This window comes from Neophocaena asiaeorientalis, unplaced genomic scaffold, assembly GCF_003031525.2.
Source record: "Neophocaena asiaeorientalis asiaeorientalis breed wild unplaced genomic scaffold, Neophocaena_asiaeorientalis_V1.1 scaffold418, whole genome shotgun sequence".
Lineage (NCBI taxonomy): Eukaryota > Metazoa > Chordata > Mammalia > Artiodactyla > Phocoenidae > Neophocaena > Neophocaena asiaeorientalis.
The window spans coordinates 1,915,321-1,937,220 of record NW_020175731.1 but is presented as its reverse complement, the minus strand read 5'-3'; the positions used below and the strand labels follow the sequence as shown (position 1 = coordinate 1,937,220).

The 21,900-nt window shown below is 38.7% G+C and overlaps 1 protein-coding gene across 3 annotated transcripts in view; it reads left to right on the top strand.

The window, feature by feature from the left end:
* Nucleotides 1-21,900, top strand: part of POLR3B (RNA polymerase III subunit B) — a 115,468-nt gene that overhangs the window by 19,686 nt on the left and 73,882 nt on the right. For all 3 annotated transcript variants that reach the window (XM_024732176.1, XM_024732175.1, XM_024732177.1), the window contains 4 exons: nt 224-332; nt 9,238-9,360; nt 14,982-15,101; nt 20,574-20,708. In XM_024732176.1, the coding sequence (XP_024587944.1) occupies nt 224-332; nt 9,238-9,360; nt 14,982-15,101; nt 20,574-20,708 (487 nt within the window). The remainder of the gene's footprint in view (nt 1-223; nt 333-9,237; nt 9,361-14,981; nt 15,102-20,573; nt 20,709-21,900) is intronic.

Sequence of the window (21,900 nt, the reverse complement as noted above, 5' to 3'; positions counted from 1 at the left end):
CATAATCTCAAAGCTAAAGAAACAATTCTAGTGTTTTAAAATGTTGATGGAAGTGGTGGTGGAGACAGGAGAGGAGTTGTGTAAAAAGACACCTATTTGGAAGGACCTTATTGATCGTTGTTGATCAATTGAATCTTATTGATTGGTGGTCATTTGCTACTGCATGTTAACTATCTTGGAGCTAAGTGGGGATGTAGTTTAACCAACTTGTGTTTCCTTACAGCTCTACCCATGAGAAAAAAAGCAGAACCAATATGGCTGTGAAACAAGGACGATTTTACTTGAGGCATAATACTTTGTCAGAAGATATACCCATTGTCATCATATTTAAGGTGAGGCTGCAGGTGTCTACTGAAAATTATAAAGCATTCTTTTTATGGTTTATTTTCATATGTAATTAGAAATTTGGAGCATAAGGAGTTCTAAGCATAGAGAAGCTATCAGTATTTAAAATTGAAAGCTAATAAGACTGGGGTTCAGGTACTTTTAAAAGTAGTGATCTATTTTGTTTTTTTTAATAGATACATGGTAAAGAATTCCAAAGGTACAAAAGGGTATATAGTGATTAGTAAGCCTCCCACCCACCTGTACCTAACCGCAGTTATCCTACCAAAGGATACCACTGCTACTGGTTACTTGTGCATCTCTCTAGAGATAGTCTGTGCATATACAGCACATGAGTATGTAGTAGGTTTCTTTTCTGTTTTTTTTACTTAACATACATTTGCACACTATTTTGCACTTAGCTTGTTTTCTTTTTTGTAACTTACATCTTAGAGATAGTGTTATATTAGTTCATACAGAGCTACCATGTTCTTTTTTTAAAAAATAAATAAATTATGTATGTATGTATGTATGGCTGTGTTGGGTCTTCGTTGCTGCGTGTAGCTTTCTCTAGTTGTGGCGAGCGGGGGCTACTCTTCGTTGCAGTGCGCAGGCTTCTCATTGTGGTGGCTTCTCTTGTTGCAGAGCACGGGCTCTAGGCACGCGGGCTTCAGTAGTGCCACAACTACTTGTTGCAGAGCACGGGCTCTAGGCACGTGGGCTCAGTAGTTGTGGCTCGCGGGCCCTATAGTGCAGGCTCAGTAGTTGTGGCGGACAGGCTTAGTTGTTCCATGGCATGTGGGATCTTCCCAGACCAGGGCTCAAACCCATGTCCCCTGCAATGGCAGGCGGATTCTTAACCACTGCGCCACCAGGGAAGCCCTACCATGTTCTTTTTAACAAAGGGTTCCATTTATGGGTGTACCGTAATTTATTTATCCATTCCCTTATCAGTGGACATATACAGCTCTTGCTATTACAGAGCTGCTGTAATATTTTATACAGGGCAAGGATATCTGTAGGCTAAGTTCCTAGCAGTGGAATTTTCTAGGTCAGTGAGTATGGACCAAGTTTTTTGTTCTTTTTTATGGACTTCAGGATTCTGGTGAATTTCTTCATAAACACGAATCTTTAAAGCTGATTTATCTTGTTTGTGAATTGTTGACTTAGAACCCAAAAGACATTTTCCCATAGAAATAATATTTAAATGGTATAGTCTTCTCAGATAATTCTCAGATAATAGTGGCCCATTTAGCCTGCTCTGCGACTTAAATATTATACATATTCTGTGAATGGTTATTTGTAGTATTAGTCATTAATCAAACAGAAAAATAGTCAGCATTACGTGATACAGTTGATGCTCAGTAATTGCAGATTCTGTATTTGGCAATTCTCCTACTTGCTAAAATTTATTTGTAACCCCCAAATCATCATGTGTGGTGTGATTTTACCGTTATTCACAGACACGTGCAGGCACAGAGCAGCGAAAAATTCGAGTCACCAAACTCGTACATTCCCAGCTGAGATCAAACATGGGGATACCCTGCCTTCTCATTTCAGCTCTCGTACTACAAACGAATGCCCTTTTTGCAGTCTATTTAGTGCCCTGTTTTTCAAATTTTTGTGCTTTTTGTAAGCGATCTTGTCATTTAAAATGGGCCCAGGCATGGTGCTGACATGCTATGTAGTGTTTCTCATCACAGGAAGGCTGCGGTGTGCCTTACGGGGGAAAACGTGTGTGTTAGATAAGCTTCATTCAGGAATGAGTTACAGTGCCGCTGAACGCAATCGCAGTGTTAATGAGTCGACGATGATGTATATTAAATAAGGTGTCTTTAAACAGAGCACACATAAAACAAGGTTCTGTATTGATCCGTTGAATAAAGTGTAACCAGAGGCTCACAAGAACCTAATTCTGCGTTTCTCCTGGGAACAATGTTTCACTGTTCACTAATTCAGTGTTTGCAGCAACTTTGTAGACCATGAGGTATATGGGTATAAAATGAATCTTGACAACTAGGTTGATTGAAATAAAGGGCTCAGGTTATTTGAGGAATTACTGAAAGATACTGGGTAATTCAGATAATTGCAGAGGTTGATAAGCTGCCAGTTGTTCATAGGTATTGAATGGATATTGACAAGTCAGGTTCATTAACTCAGGACATATCTGTATTCTAAAAGCAATTACAAGAAGGAGGTTGTAGGAAATTTTTTTAATGCTTAGTATAGCTTAATGTGCTTTTGAGTTCTCTAAGTGAGATGATTCCATTTATTTTCCTTTCAGGAGGATGATGATGATCGTAATAGCAGTACCATTATATTGGGGGGGCCAGAGAGAATTCTTAAATTTACTTTTTTATTACCTTTCTTCAAAGTTTATATTTTTTGTAATTATAATTTTTGTAAAAGGCAAAGTAATTTTGTCTTTTTTTTATAGGGATCCCACAGTGCTCAGCGCGGTATCTTGTGTACATAGTGGGATTTAGTGGATAAAGAAAATTTTATCTATGTAAAATTACATGTCCAGCAGAGGGCAGTATGTTACCATGCATCAGAAGGACTTTCATGGATGGTTTCAATGCCTGAAGGTGCATAGGACTGCTTTCCTTAGACCAGAAATTATAAATTAATTATAATGCAGATAATCTTATATCACTCATATGGAAGATGGATCACTAGACACATGCATGCCTTAAAACCAGAAAATCTTTATTAAATGCTTTTTTTGACTAGTTGACAAAAGTTTGATAAGACAGTTTCTTCTGTCAAATTTGTTTAATATTATGTTGTAAATGTATACATATATTTATAGCTGACTTATTAAATCCTTTTTAGAATGGGGCTATAAATTAACAGTGTGCATTTTTATGTAGCCAGTAGTTGAGATTTCAAACTTCTCCCTTTCTGATTATAAAATAGTCCTTGCATTGTAAAAAATTCAGAAAGCCACTAAAAAGTATAAGTACTTTTTTGGATATATTTTTTTCAAGGCCTTTTTTCCTTTGCTTTTGTAATATACACATTGATTTTATTTTATTTTTTTCATTTAACAATGAATTGTGACTAGCTTTCCTCATCTATTAATAAAATCCACATCATTATTTTTAGTAGGTATTGTATTATAGAATGTTTGTATGTGGTATAATCTATTAAGCAAATTCCTATAGTGTGACATTTACATGTCGTTTTCTTCCCCTAAGTTTTCACTCTTATACACAACTCTGGGGGTCCTTGTACATACATGTTTGTGCATGTTGCTGATTATTTTGTGAGACTTGATTCCTGGGCATGGGATTATATATATTTTTAGAAACTTGGTGCATGTCATTAAATTTTTCTCCCGAAACGTATTCATTACATTTTAATCAGCAGTATATATGAATTAAAATAAATATTTAGAAATTTTCAGTTCAAGTAAATTGATTAAATTCATTGGTCACAGATAGTCACGTTTTTTGGTCTCCCACAACAGGGATGTTTTAATAAACTTGTTTGATAACCACTATTGAGACTTTCGCATCTGGGAGGGAGCATAGAATATTGGTATCTTAGAATCAGACTGATCTAGGTTGATTTCCAGCCTCTCCCCTTATTAGCTATGTGTCCTTGGGCAGATTTCCCAATCTTCCTGAGTCTTGGATAACTATATCTAGTTAGTTATCCAAGTGAGCATTTCACCTAAGGGGGTTGTTTGAAGAGCAAGTGAGATAATATATATTTTGAACAGTAGACTGCGTAGAAAGACAATGCTATTTCTTTTTACTAAGTTCCTACACATTTAATGTCAGAAGCCCCGGAAAATAAAGTAGGATACGAGAAAAGTCACATCGTTTCTCTTTTTGTGTTGTGTGGCCCTAACACAGACCTTGACAGTCATTAGGACTTGATGGTTGTTGATTGTAGCCAACAATTGGCTAAAAGTGACAGAATCAGCAGGGTTTCCAGACTCCATGCTGAGTCTGAATATGACGGATAAAGCTTTTAAGGCCTAGATCAGCCTTATTAATGGACTTGAATCACTACAGACGTTCTCCTGCCCATGAATCTTCCCTACTTTACATTTGTATCCCTCAGTATTCAACAGTTGCACTATGATGGCATCTGTAGTTTGAAAATTTTTATGGAAGAGAGGACAAATATCAAGGGTGTTGGGCATTGTATTATATTGAAATTTTTGATCTTTAAAGAGAAAAAAGTTACAAAGTTAAAGTGGGCCATCACAGTTCTTTTATTATCTGCTAGGACTGCTTTTGGTATTGATAGGTTGACTTCTGTCTACTTTAAAGAAAAATAAGTGATTTCTGAATGTTAGCTATTTTAAAAACTTACCCATTTCCCTTCTTCACGTAACATATGTCAACATGTCACCGTTAGCTTACATATCATTCTCTTCTGCTCATTAGTATTCTTCTTTCTGTCTCTAAAAATCACGCTTTTAGTCATACTTAGTGGATATCCAAGGAGAAGACTTCCTGCCACTTTTTAAAGAGCACCTCCCCTTATTTTTGTTCTTATTGCTGATCGCCAGATTGGGTGACCTTCTGCTGAAATGTATTATCTCTGCTATTTTTTCATAAGGTTATTGAATAGCATTCACTTTTTTTTTAATTTTTATTTTATTTTTTTACATCTTTATTGGAGTATAATTGTTTTACAACAGTGTGTTAGTTTCTGCTTTATAACAAAGTGAATCAGTTATACATATGTTCCCATATCTCCTCCCTCTTGCATCTCCCTCCCTCCCACCCTCCCTATCCCACCCCTCCAGGCGGTCACAAAGCACCAAGCTAACCTCCCTGTGCTATGCAGCTGCTTCCCACTAGCTATCTACCTTACGTTTGGTAGTGTATATATGTCCATGCCACTCTCTCACTTTGTCACAGCTTACCCTTCCCCCTCCCCATATCCTCAAGTCCATTCTCTAGTAGGTCTGTATCTTTATTTCCGTCTTACCCCTAGGTTCTTCATGACATTTTTTTTTCTTAGATTCCGTATATATGTGTTAGCATACGCTGTTTGTCTTTCTCTTTCTGACTTACTTCACTCTGTATGACAGACTCTAAGTCTATCCACCTCATTACAAATAGCTCAATTTCGTTTCTTTTTATGGCTGAGTAATATTCCATTGTATATATGTGCCACGTCTTCTTTATCCATTCATCCGATGATGGACACTTAGGTTGTTTCCATCTCCTGGCTATTATAAATAGAGCTACAGTGAACACTTTGGTACATGACTCTTTTTGAATTATGGTTTTCTCGGGTATATGCCCAGTAGTGGGATTGCTGGGTCATATGGTAGTTCTATTTGGAGTTTTTTAAGGAACCTCCATACTGTTCTCCATAGTGGCTGTACCAATTCATGTTCCCACCAGCAGTGCAAGAGTGTTCCCTTTTCTCCACACCCTCTCCAGCATTCACTTTTGACTTATTAGTTAGGTGAAATGATTTCAGATATGTGGAGTACAAAGAGTTCCATATAAAGCTAGTTTTCAGATGTCTGAATTATGTCTGTAAAGCAAACTGGTTGGGCATTTTGCTGTCATTTCCGTAGCAATATGCCATTTATTTGTAGCTGTGACTTCCAAAGGCTAAACAGTCATAAAGTCAGTTCCATCTTTGGAGCTGGAGCACAGTTGATGATAACCTGACTGAGTTATCACCCTGTATTTCAGTGATCTGTTACAGGAAGAGTTTAGGCCTTTTAGAGCAAAGCTTTGCCACTGATCATTCTTTATGCACATATGGTGTCATTGACCGTGTGCTTGGCATATCTTTGCTTCATAACTTAGAAATATTTGGTAGGCCTCAGCAGTCTGTTTAGATTCACGTTAGGCCACTCGAGAGCTCTGTGCAATTATAAAATTACTGCCTAGATCAGCATCAGGACAACTTGAAGTGGCCATCCGTATGTCAAATAAGGAAGGACTTTTTCATTATTAAACACCAAAAGAGGCAATCAAGTCTTTTACTTGGAGATTACTGAACTAAACAGTATTAAGGTAATATAGGTGGCATTCAGGTGATTTAGATGGTAACTTGCCTAAAGAAAGGGGGCTCAACCAGAAAGCCACTGCCATTTCAACTCTAGGATTCTATTTATGTTTTAGTGAGACTTTTTCCGGCTGCTTGGTCTGCCATCTGTCCTGTATAGCAGCAGCCCCCAACCTTTCTGGCACCAGGGACCAGTTTCGGGGAAGACAGTTTTTCCATGGATGGGGCGGCAGGGGGGATGGTCCAGGCGGTAATGCGAGCGATGGGGAGCGATACGGGGCGGCAGATGAAGCTTCACTCGCTCGCCTGCCACTCACCTCCTGCTGTGCGGCTCGGTTCCTAACAGGCCAAGACTGGTACCGGTTCACAGCCCGGGAGTTGGGGACCCCTGCTGTATAGGTCTCTTTTTAGTGTTCCGGCTTTCCTCTGAGAAGGGAGGTGCATTAGTTACAAAGTTTCACATCAAAGGTTTTAGAGAAGGTGACTGCAAACTATTGCCTTAGTATTGTTTTTTTAAAAAATGTTTTGCTTCCATTGAAACCCGTATAACATTATTTTGAGAGATTGACAAGTAAAAATTAACTTATATTCTGTTTAGCTTTTCACAGAGAAATATTCTCATCTGATGTTTCTGAGTGGCTACGTGGCAGACCGAGAAGGAAGTGCAGATGGCTCTACATCTGTGCCATCACCACTGGAGTAGCTGCAACTCAGTGTGTTTGGTCAAAGGATAATCCAGTTTTTTGTTGTTTGTTTTCATTTGTTTAAAAATTAGAACTGATAATTTTTTAGGATTGCTTTCTTCTTTAATCCATGAAAGACTAAATGTCTTAATGAATTTGTGTAATTTTTGGAGTTGGTGTCTAGTGTCCATTTGAATAAGTACATCATATCAGAGATTAAGAAAACATGAAAATTAACATACAAAAAAGAGATCTGTATCCTTAGAACTTCTTTATTGGTTCACTAAACAAAACTTTTTTTGAACAAAACAAGTTATACACTTAAAATATATTTTTTTAAGTTTAGTAGATTTAATTCCCAAAGTTGGTCTATTAGTTATCTGTGCGGAATAACAAATTACAGCAGAGTCTCTGTTGGTGAGGGGTTAGGGCATTGCTTGGCTGAGTGCTTCTGGCTCAGGGTCGTTCATGAGTCGAGGTGTCAGCCAGGGCTACAGTGGTCTGAAGGCCAGATGATTGGAGCTGGAGGGTGGCTCACCATCAGGGTAAGAGCCTTTGCTCCTCACCACTGGACCTTCCATGGATGCTTGAGTGTCTCCATGACATGGCTGCTGGCTGCCACAAGGGAGCCAGCAGGAAGCGGCAGTGCCTTCCATGACCGAGGCTCCAGAGTCATACAGTCTTTTCCACCTTTTCTGTATAAATGAGTCATTAAGTTTAGCCCACACTCAAGGGGAGGAGAATTAGTCTTTACCTTTTGAAGAGAGTGTCAAAGAATTCGTGAACAATTTCAAAAGCATCACAGTTGGCCTGAAAGGGACATAGCATCTATTTAACTGCCCCCAAAAGCTTCAAAACTTTAAATAAGCTTACATCTTGTCCTGAGGTATCCAAATCGAATTTTAAGATACAGACTCCTAAAATTCAAATGTAGAGTTGTAGAATGTTGAGCTGGAAGGGGCCTGGTTGTGCCTTGTCGTGACAAATGAAGAAACTGGGGTGGAGGAGGTGACGTGTAATAGCGGTTGTCAGGCCTGTTGTTGACATTCTCTCTTGGCTTTGGAGAGGTTCCCTTTCCGTTGTACTCAGGTTCATGTTCTCCATGTTCTGTATCGGACTCAAAATTCCTTTTTCCTTCTCTCTCTCTCTTGTGTGTGGAGAAGAACTGAGAACTAGATCATTAAAGTTTAACTAGACAAGTACCCCGGTTCTCTTTTCTCTGTGTAGCTAAAGGAAGAATTTTAATGCAAACATAACTTTCCCCTTCACTCCTCTGCCAAGAGAGGTTTACTGAGATTATGCTGTATTTCTTGATATGGCAGAATGCCAGGCAAATGTGTGAAGGAGTAAGCCTTAGTACCATATGGAATCTACAAAGACCTGCGTTGCCGGCTGCCACCTTGAAACACTTAAAGATAAGTGGGTTTGGGCTTTCCTGGTGGCGCAGTGGTTGAGAGTCCGCCTGCCAATGCACGGGACACGGGTTCGTGCCCCGGTCCGGGAAGATCCCACATGCCGCGGAGCGGCTGGGCCCGTGAGCCATGGCCGCTGAGCCTGCGCGTTCGGAGCCTTTTCTCTGCAACGGGAGAGGCCACAACAGTGAGAGGCCCGCGTACTGCAAAAAAAAAAAAAAAAAAAGATAAGTGGGCTTCTTAAACCTAAGTGTGTTCTTGGTTTTATAAAAATCTCTTTAAAAACCTGCATCAAGTAGAGCTTGATATCTCTAGAACAGTGAAGTAAAACATCTGTTAAGAAAAATTCTTTTAGCCTGAAGGTGCATGATTTGACAGTTCTCAGAGAAATTAATCTTGTGGCAAAACTAACCGGGGTTCTGTTTATTTTCAGCCGTGCGTATTTTCTGATTTACTGCTTTTTGCCTGTTTTGTCTTTTGTTTTTTTTTTTTTTCAGTTTGCCTTTAACTGTGACCAGTGTCTCCACTATACCTCCCTGCTTCTTTCTCATGATGAAAATCATAGGATACTTTAAATTATAGAAGACAGTACACATACAAAAAGTGCTTGAGAATGTTTGTTTTCCGCTTCCTAATCAAAATTTCTGTTTCAGGTTCTTCTGCAGCTTGGGCTATGGCTGCCAATGCCAGATGGCACCGTTTCTGAGAAAAGAGCTAGCTTTTGCTTAGAAGTAATACCCACAAACAATGCCAAATTAGCATAAGCAAATGTCAGTGAGTTAACACAAAGCCAACACTCATTCTATCTTTTCTTTCCTTCCTAGGCCATGGGTGTTGAGAGTGACCAAGAAATTGTGCAGATGATTGGAACAGAGGAGCACGTGATGGCTGCATTTGGGCCCAGTTTGGAAGAGTGCCAGAAAGCTCAGATTTTCACACAGATGCAGGTGTGTCTTTTCATGTTGTCCTTTGCTATGAAAGGGAATTGGAGATTTAATGCTGCTCATTGATAAAGCATCAGATGCAGTGACTTTTAAGGGTACAGGTTTGGGGAGGATGTTGGGGAGATGGGAGGAGTGGTAGAGAAGCTTTTTGACTCATTATTTCAGGGATTGGAGGAAGGAGTTTGCCTAGACAAATTATCAGCCTTTGGTGTGTAACTTAGAAGCAGGGGGACCAAGAGGCTTTTGTTCTGATAGAGTAACAACTACTCTTCTTTTCCTTATTTGCCTGAGTGATACAAGTTTTTAAACTACAGCAACTCTAGTGTAGAAGGTTTGTTTTTTCATGTGTTTCTCTTTAATATTCCTTTTTATTCCCTACTTCCAGTTGCTTTCAGCATCCAATTGTATGTGGTCTATATCCCTTTTCCTGAATTCCCAGTGTGTCCAGCAAGAAACACCCAGGTTTAGAGCCCCTTTACCACCACAGAGCCTTCGTTGACCTGCCTTGGGCACTACCAGTTGGAACCTGTGGATTGTAGGACAAGACTCAAAGATGAAGTTAGGGAATTGTATATATGTTAAACATAATCAAAATAATTGCACTTCCCTTCCTATGTGACAGGGAGCCCTGATTGCCATACTTAGGATTTTTAGTTATACATTTGTAAAGTGCTTTCCTAAGTGTAAATCAGTAGTGACGTTCCTCATAGTCATCCTGGGAGGTAGGAATTCCTTACTGTAGAAGCACAATGGACAATTCTTATATATCCATACATATATTGTCTGTTCTGTGGTTTGCTTACAAGGTATAAATTCCATGCTGCTTTTTCCTTGTCACCCAGGATGTTATTAGAGATAGCATCTTATATCTGTTAGTATGTGTTCTGAAAAGTCAAACCAGTCTTGACATTTTCACAGACTGAGCCAAACATTTAGGAAGGTTGGTTGTCATATGTAAGTACATATAATTCAAAAGTACAAATCAGTAAGGATTATTCTTATCACTGCCGCCTTTTTCTGTAGTTAATTAACCGTCAACTCTAGTCATCAGGCAGGCAGCATCAGGAAAAGTTGTTTGGATTTAGGAGATTCTAATTTTGCTCTTCATTGAAAGTGAAATATTTAGTGACTATGCATTTTTGTTATAAACTGAAATTACATTGTCCAGGGTCTCCAAGAACGTGAAGAGAAAACGTTAAGAAACACTGAGGAATTGGCTCAATTTTGGAAGATGCACTCTATGCTTTAAAGCTATATAATGCCTTGGAAGAACGATTTACCTTAATGCTACCCCCGTGGATTCAGTGAGATCCATTATTCATTTATTACAAACATCATTGTCGGTCAGATAGCCTTTGCACTGTAAAGCTATTTGAGCAGGGGCTAAACAGTGGGTTGGAAAATCATTCATTTATTTCTCTTAAATAGGTGCTGACAGAAAATTTTAGCTAACGGAACTAGAAAAGTTCAGTTAAAAGATGAGGAGAGGGGCTTCCCTGATGGCGCAGTGGTTGAGAGTCCGCCTGCCGATGCACGGGACACGGGTTCGTGCCCTGGTCCGCGAAGATCCCACATGCCGCGGAGCGGCTGGGCCCGTGAGCCATGGCCGCTGAGCCTGCGTGTCCGGAGCCTGTGATCTGCAACGGGAGAGGCCACAACAGTGAGAGGCCTGCGTACCCCAAAAAAAAAAAAAAAAAAAAAAAAGATGAGGAGAATGTGCAGTTATTTAACTTAAGAAAGACAGATGTTCGTAACGTGAGAAAGACAAACAGGAAGTAGAAGTTTGAGATGGCTTGTTCTCTGTATGCTGGATTAAAGCAAAGCTTAATTATTTGCAACTGATGAAAGGTTACAGAGGCACAGGTCATCCAAAATGGTTGATAAATTGACCATATGAGTTAGGGTAACATGAATATTTTATGTTATTCTAATCGAAAATGTAGCAAGTACACTTTATCTTATGTAATAGAACTTTTGACGACATGGCACTTTAGTGGATTGCTTAAAATCTGTGTTTTGTTTTGTCTTTAATGCTTCCCTTTTCAGTGGTTCCTCCACTTCTGCTCACAGAGCCTTTTTGCTGTTATGTTGGTCACAGATATTTTACATTTTCATTGCCAGGGGCTCTGATAAATAGAGAAGAAATTAGCTATTACCTTTTTGGGAGGATAGGATGCACTAGGGGTGTCATCTTGGCCTGTTTATGAACAGATTGGGCTCTTACCCTAACCCTCACACTGTGAACCCCTGGCAACTTTATTAGGTATTCTAGGGAAAAGGTGACTTTCTGCTACATCAGAAAGAATACCAGGCTCCCCTGTGTTCCTCTGTTTCTTCCTCAAAGAAGTGAAGAATCTTTAGCCTCTTTCCCAAGGGAACTGGAAGACCGAATTTTTTTTTTTTTTTTTGCGGTACGCAGGCCTCTCACTGTTGTGGCCTCTCCCGTTGCAGATCACAGACTCCGGACACGCAGGCTCAGCGGCCATGGCTCACGGGCCCAGCCGCTCCGTGGCATGTGGGGTCTTCCCGGACCGGGGCATGAACCCGTGTCCCGTGCATCGGCAGGTGGACTCTCAACCACTGAGCCACCAGGGAAGCCCTAGAAGACCAAAATTTAATGAAGACAGCTCAGTTTAGGGAAAACTGAAGTGCCTGTCTGTTCATGGTTCCCACCAACTGCTGACTTGCCTCAGTCAGTTACTTAGTTACTACTTACTGCTAGGTTACCCGCAGCTTGTGTTTTAAAGGTCTTAAGTTTATCTTACACTCTAAATGACCTTTTTTTTTTAACCAGGGAAGATTCCTAGATTTGATGTCCAGTCTTAACAGAGGAGTTCCATTTAGTTCTAGGCACTATTTTAGTTGTTAGGAATCGAGGAAGAAGATGACATGTCATCTAGTAAGAGAGCCATACAGGTAAATAGACAATTAAAATATAGTGTGATCTGAACATGAATGGAAGTACTCAATTCTTTATACATAAGAAATTAAAATAGCACAGAGAAAGGAGTGTGGTTAGGAAAGGCTTCAAAGAGGAAGTGATACCCGATCTAGGTTTTGCAGCATGGAGAAGAAATTTCCCAGGCAGGTAACTGGGGACAGGAATTCCAGGATAAAGAATCATCCCTTTCTTCTAACTGAAAACCAGTTTAAAAAAACAAAATGCATTCATTGCTTTTACAAAATAATAAGAACCACATTATCCTCTTCTTTTCAAACTTTTTTTTGTGGAAAAATTTCAACATATACAAAGTATACGGAATAGTATTATGAACCCCATGTGCCTATCACCCAGCTTCAACAATTAAAAACACTTTGCCATTCTTGTTTCATCCAGATCTCTACCTCCTCCTCACCTATTACTTGATTAGTTTTTAATATTTCATTTTTTAGGTAAAATGTATATACACTGATAAGTACAAATCTTAATTGTATAATTTTTATAAGATATAGAATATTTCCATTACCCCAGAAAGTTCCCTCGTGCCCCTCCTAGTTAGTTTTCACTTCTGTTATCTTCTTCCCCCACTGATTTTATTTCTTCACCATAGATTAGTTTTGCCTGTTCTAGGATTTTATATATGGAATTATGCAGTGTAAACTTCTTGGTGTCCAGCTTTTTTTGTTGAGCGTACTGTCTTAGATTCAGCCAAGTTGTTCCTCTTTATGTCATCTATCCATGTGGTCTGTTCCTTTTTATTGTTTTTTTTGTTTTCTGTGTGGTTTTTTTTGTCTTTTTTTTTTTTTAATTTGGCCACACTGCACAGCTTGCAGGTTCTTAGTTCCCCGACTAGGGATTGAACCTGCACCAATGCAGTGAAAGCACAGAGTCCTAACCGCTGGACCACCAGGGAATTCCCATGTTCCTTTTTATTGCTGAGTAGTGTTCCATTGTATGAATATACCACAGTTTGTTATCTTTTCCTGTTGATGGACATTTGGTTTGTTTCACTCTTTTCCTGTTATGAGTAAAACTGCCGTAAACGTTTGTGTACAAGTCTTTACCTGAACAGTTTGGCATTTCTCTTGGATAAATACCTAGGCGTAGAATTGCTGGATCAAAAAGCAGTTGTGTATGTAACTTTTATAAAGTTGGAACTGCCAGATCTTTTTCCAAAGTGGTGGTACCGTTTTGCAGTCCCCCCAACTGTGTCTGAGAGTTCTGATTGCTTCACATCCTCACCCACATTCAGTGTTGTCAGTCTTTTTAACTTTAGCTATTCTAGTGGGTGTTTGGTGGTATCTCATTGTGGTTTTAATCATGCATTTTCCAGATGACTAAGGATGTTGAACACTTTTTCATGTGCTTATCGACTTCCTTTGTGAGGTGTCTGTCCAAATCTTTTCGCTCGTTTTCCTTATTGAGTTGCCTTTTTTGTTATTGAATTTCAGAGTCCTCTTTAAAAAATATAAAATTAAAATAAAAATATATATATACATATATCCTGGATATAAATCCCTTGTCAGGTTTATGTATTGCAGGCATTTTCTCCCAGCCCATTACTTCCCTATTCATTATCTTAACTGTGATGAGCAGTTTTTAATTTTGATAAAATCTGATTATCAATAGGGTGTTTTTATTTGTTTTTTTATGGTTATTGATTTCCATTTAAAGAAATCTTTGCCTACCCCAAGAGCAGTAACATATTCTCCTATGTTTTATTCTGGAAGCATTATAGTTTTACTTTTTATGTTTATTTCTAAAATCCATCTTAAACTAATTTTCTATTTGGTGTGAAATAAGGGTCAAGGTTAATTTTTTACTTTATGGGTATTTAGTTGTTTTGACATCATTTATTGAAAAGACTTTCCTTCGCCCATTGAATTGCTTTGGCATTTTTGTCAAAATCAATTGACCATAAAAGTTGGTTTATTTCCGCACTTGTTATTCTCTTCCGTTGATCCGTTTGTCCTTACCCTCGCATCACACTGTCTTGATTACTATAGCTTTATAGTTGAAATCACGTAATGTAAATCCTCTGACTTTTTCAGGATTGTTTCGGCTGTTCTTTTTCATTTCCATATATATTTTGGAATCAATCAATTTTTGTTTTTTAAAAAGCCTGCCAGGAGTATAATTAGCAATTTGATATATCTCTTGGTCAGTTTGGAGAGAATTTTAACAGTAAGCCATCTTAACACTATTATATGTTCCAGTCCATGAAAATGGCATAACCCTCAATTTATTTAGGTTTTGTTTTCTTTCAGCAGTGCCTTGTTAATTTCAGGATAGAGGTCATACATGGTGTAATTCCTTCTTGAGGGGAAAAACTACTACTCCAAAGCATTAACTATAGACTGTGGTGCTCTCTGGGAGGAAGATTGATGGCTGATACATCTATTTCCTCTGTATTTTCTAAATTTCCTACAATGATCATGTATCAATTTTATAGTAAGAAAACAAATTATAAAATAAAAAGGGAACCAGTATATTAAATAGCATGTAAATGCTTCTTTGTCATTGGTTTATGACAAATGTTGATTTTTGACTAGGACCAATCCAGCTTTCTCTATAACGAGGATCCTTGTCTGTTTTGCTTATAGTGTCATGTATGGGTAGTTTAACAAATTCTCTCTGATGATGTCATTCAAACATTATTATAAATATATTCTGTCTTTTCCAGGCTTTAAAATATATAGGGAACAAAGTAAGAAGGCAAAGGATGTGGGGAGGTGGACCAAAGAAAACCAAAATAGAAGAAGCAAGAGAGCTCCTGGCTTCTACCATTCTGACCCATGTACCAGTGAGTAACCCCTTTGCAACTGAATAATGATCATTGTGGGGTCCGTGCATTTCTGTTAAAGAATTTTGAATGCAAGTTTACATTAATTAAAGTATAGCTCCTTAAGAAAAGAGAGAATCCTAAAGAGCACTCTCCAGTGAACTGCCCTGGAAATAATCTGCCATTATCAATAGTTTATTTGTACTTAGAGAATTTTAGCTGTATTGTATCATCATCATGTTTACTCTCTCTTGGTTCTTCTTTCAATCCAAAATTACAGTTTTTTTATATTCATGTATATAGTAGCACTGCTACTAGATTTCTCCTTTTGAAGGACAGAGATGGTGTCTTAGATATTTTTAAATAACTTAAAACGAGCTTACAGTGCCTTGCCCATATGGATACTTTTTTTTTAATTGTGGTAATATATACATAACATAGAATTTACCTATTTTAAAAAAAATTTTTTTATTTATGTATTTATTTTTGGCTGTGTTGGGTCTTCGTTTCTGCGTGCAGGCTTCCTCTAGTTGTGGCGAGTGGGGGCTACTCTTCGTTTTGGTGCACGGGCTTCTCATTGTGGTGGCTTCTCTTGTTGCGGAGCACGAGCTCTAGGCGCATGGGCTTCAGTAGTTGTGGCACATGGGCTCAGTAGTTGTGGCTCATGGGCTCTAGAGCGCAGGCTCAGTAGTTATGGCACACGGGCTGGGATCTTCCTGGACCAGGGCTCAAACCCGTGTCCCCTGCGTTACGAGGTGGATTCTTAACCACTGCGCCACCTGGGAAGTCCCCCAAATTTACCATTTTTATATGTACATTTCTGAGGCATTAGGTACATTCTCAATGTTATGTTACCATCACTACCATAGATACTTATTAAAATATTGGGTGGGCTTATCTGCTAGACCTTGAATTTTAGAGTTCACATTGTCCAGCCTCCTTCACTTACAGTGAAGATGCTCAGGTCTGGCAAAGCTAGATGATTTACCTTGTCATCCAGCTGGTTAGTTGTCAGAGAGAGAGAGAGAGAGCTAGAATCCCATCTTCTGACCCTTAATATTTATTTATTTTATTTTATTTTATTTTTTTTTAAAATTAATTATTTAATTTATTTTTGGCTGTGTTGGGTCTTCGTTTCTGTGCGAGAGCTTTCTGTAGTTGCAGTGAGGGGGGGCCACTCTTCATCGCGGTGCGCGGGCCTCTCACTGTCGCGGCCTCTTTTGTGGTGGAGCACAGGATCCAGACGCGCAGGCTCAGTAGTTGTGGCTCACGGGCCCAGTTGCTCCGCTGCGTGTGGAATCTTCCCAGACCCGGGCTTGAACCTGTGTCCCCTGCATTGGCAGGCAGATTCTCAACCACTGCACCACCAGGGAAGCCCAATATTTATTTTTTTAAATTAACTTATTATTAAACAGAGATCAGCCATGTTGGCAAGAGTTGTTCTTCTCCCACTCCCATTTAATATATATGCTACTCTTTCTAAGTTATAAAATTATTTGTTAGTCAGACTAGCTTATTAACCAAACAGTCTGGTTTTTGATGAATTAGCATGTGTATTATGCACTATGATCTAATTCAGGGATTGCAGACTCTACATTCAGGGGCTGATTATAAATAAAGGAAAGTTGAAGGAACTGCAGAAGTGAACAGTGACCACCTAAACTGAATCTTAATGATTGTTTTCTTATTTTGAAACACCTTGTTGGCCAAATAATATGGGTCTCTGATTCTGCCCTTTGGCTGCCACTCATTTATGTTTATCCTTGATCTAATTCAAAGAATTAGACAACTCTTAATGTTAAAGCTGTGTCTGAACTGAATTTTAGGTGATTAGAAAAACAGTTTATGGGCTTCTCTGGTGGTGCAGTGGTTGAGAGTCCGCCTGCCAATGCAGGGGACACGGGTTCGTGCCCCGGTCTGGGAAGATCCCACATGCTGCGGAGCGGCTGGGCCCGTGAGCCATGGCCGCTGAGCCTGCGCATCCGGAGCCTGTGCTCTGCAACGGGAGAGGCCACAACAGTGAGAGGCCCGCGTACTGCAAAAAAAAAAAAAAAAACGCAAAAATGAGTAGTGGAAATAACAAGGGCTTCAGAGCCAGAGAGACAAGGGTTCAAACTGGGTTTCTTAACTTCCTAGCTGATTTACTTTGGGCAAATCTTAACTTTTCTAAGCTTCACTTTTCTCATCTGAACAATGAAACTAATACCATTGTGCCAATTCAGTGATAGGGTGCACATAAAGCTCCATGGTTTGCTGGCTCCCAGACATGGCCATCACGTCTCCATTGGGGCCTCACTTAGCTTTGTACAACAGCTGAGGAGACCTTTTGGTTAAAGAGCCTTAGCTGATAGAATGCTGGCTATACCAAAATTTATTTATGTAAATTGATAAAGCTGAACATTGGTACTTTTGTGTGGTTGCAGTGGGCCTAAGCTACCGTTTCTGTAGTTTTGTTAGGGCTTCCCTGGTGGCACAGTGGTTAAGAATCCACCTCGTAACACGGGGCATGGGTTCGAGCCCTGGTCTGGGAAAATCCCACATGCCATGGAGCAACTAAGCCCGTGAGCCACAACTACTGAGCCTGCGTGCTACAACTACTGAAGCCCGTGTGCCTAGAGCCTGTGCTCTGCAACAAGAGAAGCCACTGCAATGAGAAGCCTGTGCACTGCAATGAAGAGTAGCCCCTGCGCAGCAATGAAGACCCAATGCAGCCAAAAATAAATAAATACATTTTTTAAAAAAAGAAGTTTTGTTATATATGATCCAGTGAGGAGTAAAGTCAGAATAGATAAACCAAGAAAAGACCTTCATTTTCCAGAATGGTTTAGGACAGTATTTACCTAAGAATACTGTTAGAGGTGATTTTAGATTATATAAGGACATTTTTCTTTGAATAATTATGTACTTATTAGAAAAAATACAACTAGCACATTAAATCCATTGCTGTGATATTTAGGATTTTATGGTATTATTGTATAGATGAAGCTTACTTAAAAATGAGTTGTTTAAAGTTGACAAAAAATATTAAATAATTAGGACTTTAAGTGTTACAGAGATATGACAATAATCATGATGGTGGTACTTGAATGACTAAAATGTAGAAAGCACTGGTTCAGATGTATCTACATAGAGGAAGAGAGATAGGCAGGATGCTCAGCAGTCCCTACACTTGTACTTGAGGCTTTGGCTCCGAAGCCCAGCCTCTCAGTTCCTTGGAAATGAGAGTTTTTCAGACTATGTAGTAGAGTCAGCATCACCTGGGAACTTGCCAGAAGTTCTTGGACCCTACCATAGACATACTGAGTCAGACGCTCTGGGAGTGGGGCCCAGCAATCTGTTCTAACAGGCCCTGCAATAATTATCATGCACACTAAAATTTGGAAACCACTGCTCTAAGGGTTTCCCCAAGATGCCTAAGACCTCTTTTTTCCTCCAAGATGATATTAAAAGGACTCCAGAGTTTTGGCGATAACAATTCTGTTTCAGTGTTCCAAGCTCATTTGGTAGGTCTTTTTTCTCTCCCTCTTTCAGATAGTTCACAAAGGGATAACGGAACTATTATTGGCATTCTACCAAAAAGTGATGTCAGCTACTAGATTAAAGGATTCCCACTCTCCATATCAGTAGGAAAAATGGGCTCAGTATTAACTTATTTTTTCAATTTAGACCTAAGGTTTACTTCAGCATATAGTAGTTTAAAAAGGGGGGAACGGCAAAATGAGTTAATGTTCAAGTGCCTTTTAAAGTGCAGTGGGGCATCTGCTGTAAATATCCATATTTATTTCTACTTATACATGTCTTGGGAGAGTCTCCCACTATTTATGCAAAATAAACATGTGATTCGGACTTTGTTAAAAGTTGAAAATTTGGTTAATGAAAATTTGCTTCATTTTTTTATTAACAAAAAAAGTAAATACAACTAGAAGAGTTGCATGTTCAATGTAACTCACCACATTAAAATCAGAAAAAAAAATAAATTAGATGTATCTGAATGGAGGACCATACAGTTTGTAAATACCAACTGAGAATGTAAATAACTTATAGCTACTCAAAGACTGGGTTCTTCTGCCCAATGTTGTGGTAATTGGTGTTAGGGTTATAGGGTTTTTTTGTTTGTTTATTTGTTTGTTTGAGGATGGACCAGAGACTTTTCTTTTTGAAGATCTAGATTTATTCCAACCTTTCTTATTGATGTAATTGTTTTGTGAGTATAAGATGACAAAATAGCTTTTAGGGCTGCTTTTTCTCTTACCAGATTCCAAAATTAACACATTTCTTTAACACATTCTAAAGTTCTCAGTAATAGAAAGGGGATAAATTGACCTAATGAAGACGTGAAACTTCCTTTGAAGGAGAATGAACTTTTGGAAACATATACAGAATTTCTAACATCCTATATCATTTAGTGTAATTCCTTAGCAGCAACAGAAAAATGTGTGAAGGAGACCGGTTGCTGTTCTTTAATCTGTCAGTGATAAACTTAATAGGATATCATTGGGATCTTACTCAATGATTAAGGAAAGTAAAACAGAAATTTTATAATATGAATTTTCTATAGTCAAACCTATAAAATGTTCCTTAGAATTGGCAGGAGCTTAGTCCATACTCTCAGAACTCATCGTTTAGGTTGTAGAGAAAGAATTTACCTAGTTACCTAAGGTTTTTGTCTCCCCAAACAAACCAGTGCAATGATTTAACCAGTTCTGATTTAACTTACTGATTGGGCCAGATTTGTTTATGTAGATTTCAGTTGTAGAAGAGAAGATTGAATAGAACATTTGCAGCAAATTTATTCATCAGTCTGTTGATTCATTCCATAGATATTTGGTGAGTCCTGACAACATACCATTCCTGTTATTTATTGCTGCATAACAAACATTTCCAAAATTTAATGGCTTGAGATAACAGTTTTTTGCTCTCTCTCATGGTTCTCTGGTTTGACTGGGCTTGGTGGTGGGGAAGGAGGTTCTCATTTTGGGTCTCATGAAGTTGCAGACAGACAGCAGCTGAGGATGGAGTCATCCAAAGGTTCGACTGGGGTGGACATCCAAGATGCATCTTCACTCATATCTCTGGCTCCTCGTTGCTTTTCCAAGTGGCCCTTTTCTCCCCAACAAAGTGTCCTAGACTTCTCACATAGTACTTCAGGACTTTAAGAAAAAGGAAGTGGAAACTTCTCGTTTACAGGCCAACCCAAAGTGGGTGATGGACTCCACCTCTTAATGAAGGAATGGCATAAAACATATAGGGAGGAAAGGAGTTGATGGTGGTCATCTTTGAAGAAAAGTTACCACAGGTATTGAGTACAAAGATGAAAAGTCATCATCTCAGCTCTCAGGAAGTTTATAGACTAGTTGAATTTCTTTGAATAGGGAGCATCAAAACAGTTCATTATTTTCTTATTTAAATATGATAACATTGACTGTTTTCTTGAGGCACCTTAAATTTTAATGTGCATTGTCTCAGAAATTTTCTCTGATTTCTGAATTACAGGTTAAAGAATTCAATTTCCGAGCCAAATGTATCTATACCGCAGTGATGGTGCGAAGAGTAATTCTGGCCCAAGGAGATAATAAAGTTGACGACAGAGATTATTATGGTAACAAGCGATTGGAGTTGGCAGGACAGGTGATTTAATTATTTTATGTCAGGAATCTTATTTTATTTTCCTCAATAAAAATTAATTTAGTGTTCATTTTAGATAGGAGGAAGAGATGGTTGAATGGAATATAGGTTTTGTATATTTGGAGTATAAACATTCACACATGACTTACTATCTCTGACTTAACAATTGCTATGAAAACTCTTAGTTCTTTAAATAGGTTAATAGTGTTACCTATATTATATCTTTTTTTGAGTTGTTTACCCTCATTCTGTTTAATGTAGGACATGATGTATGGCTTTAAGTAATATCATTCATTCAGTTAACAAATATTTATTAAACTCCTATCATGTGCCAGGCATAGTTCTAGAAACTGGTATACAGGGAAAATAAGACAGACAAAGGTCCCTTTTCTCTTAGTCCATATAGTCTAGTGAGAGAGATAGACAATAAACAAGTAAACAATCCCCTAACTTTTTTTGGTGATGTAGTAGAAGTAGATTAGTGAGGACATCTTTTATCTCATCTTCAGTCTTAGCCTGATAAATTTTATCTTATTTTGAGAGTATGTATCCCCTTCAACTGGGTAACAGGTGTGTAAAACTTCGAAGCTTCATGTTTCAGCATTTAAATCAGAAATTCCCTTTAAATCAAACAGCTAGAATATAGACCTGGCTGCTTTTGATATTTTCTCTCTGTTTTATTTATTTAGTTGGTTTGTTGGCCAGTTGCACTGGGTCTCAGTTGTAGCGGGTCTTAGTTGCGGCAGGCAGGCTCCTTAGTTGTGGCTCCAGGGCTCTTTAGTTGCAGTTTGCCAGCTCCTTAGTTGCAGCACGTGGGCTCCTTGTTTGCAGCAGGTGGGCTCCTTACTTGTGGCATGCAAACTCTTAGTTGCAGCATGTGTGTGGGATCTAGTTCCTTGACCAGGGATTGAACCCAGGCCCTCTGCACTGGGAGTGCAGAGTCTTATCCACTGTGCCACCAGGGAAGTCCCTATCTTTGGTTTTAAAAAAGTGCCTTGGTGTGGTGGTCTCTGTTAATATCCTACTTAGGGCTCACTAAGTTCTTAAGTCTGTAAATTTATGTCTAATCAAATTTGAGACATTTTTAGTCTTTATTTCTTTAAATATCTTTTTTGTACTATTCTCTCTTCTCCTTCTGACTTATTATATTGTTAGGCCCCTTGGTATTAAGGCTGTGTTGATTTTTTTTTCAATT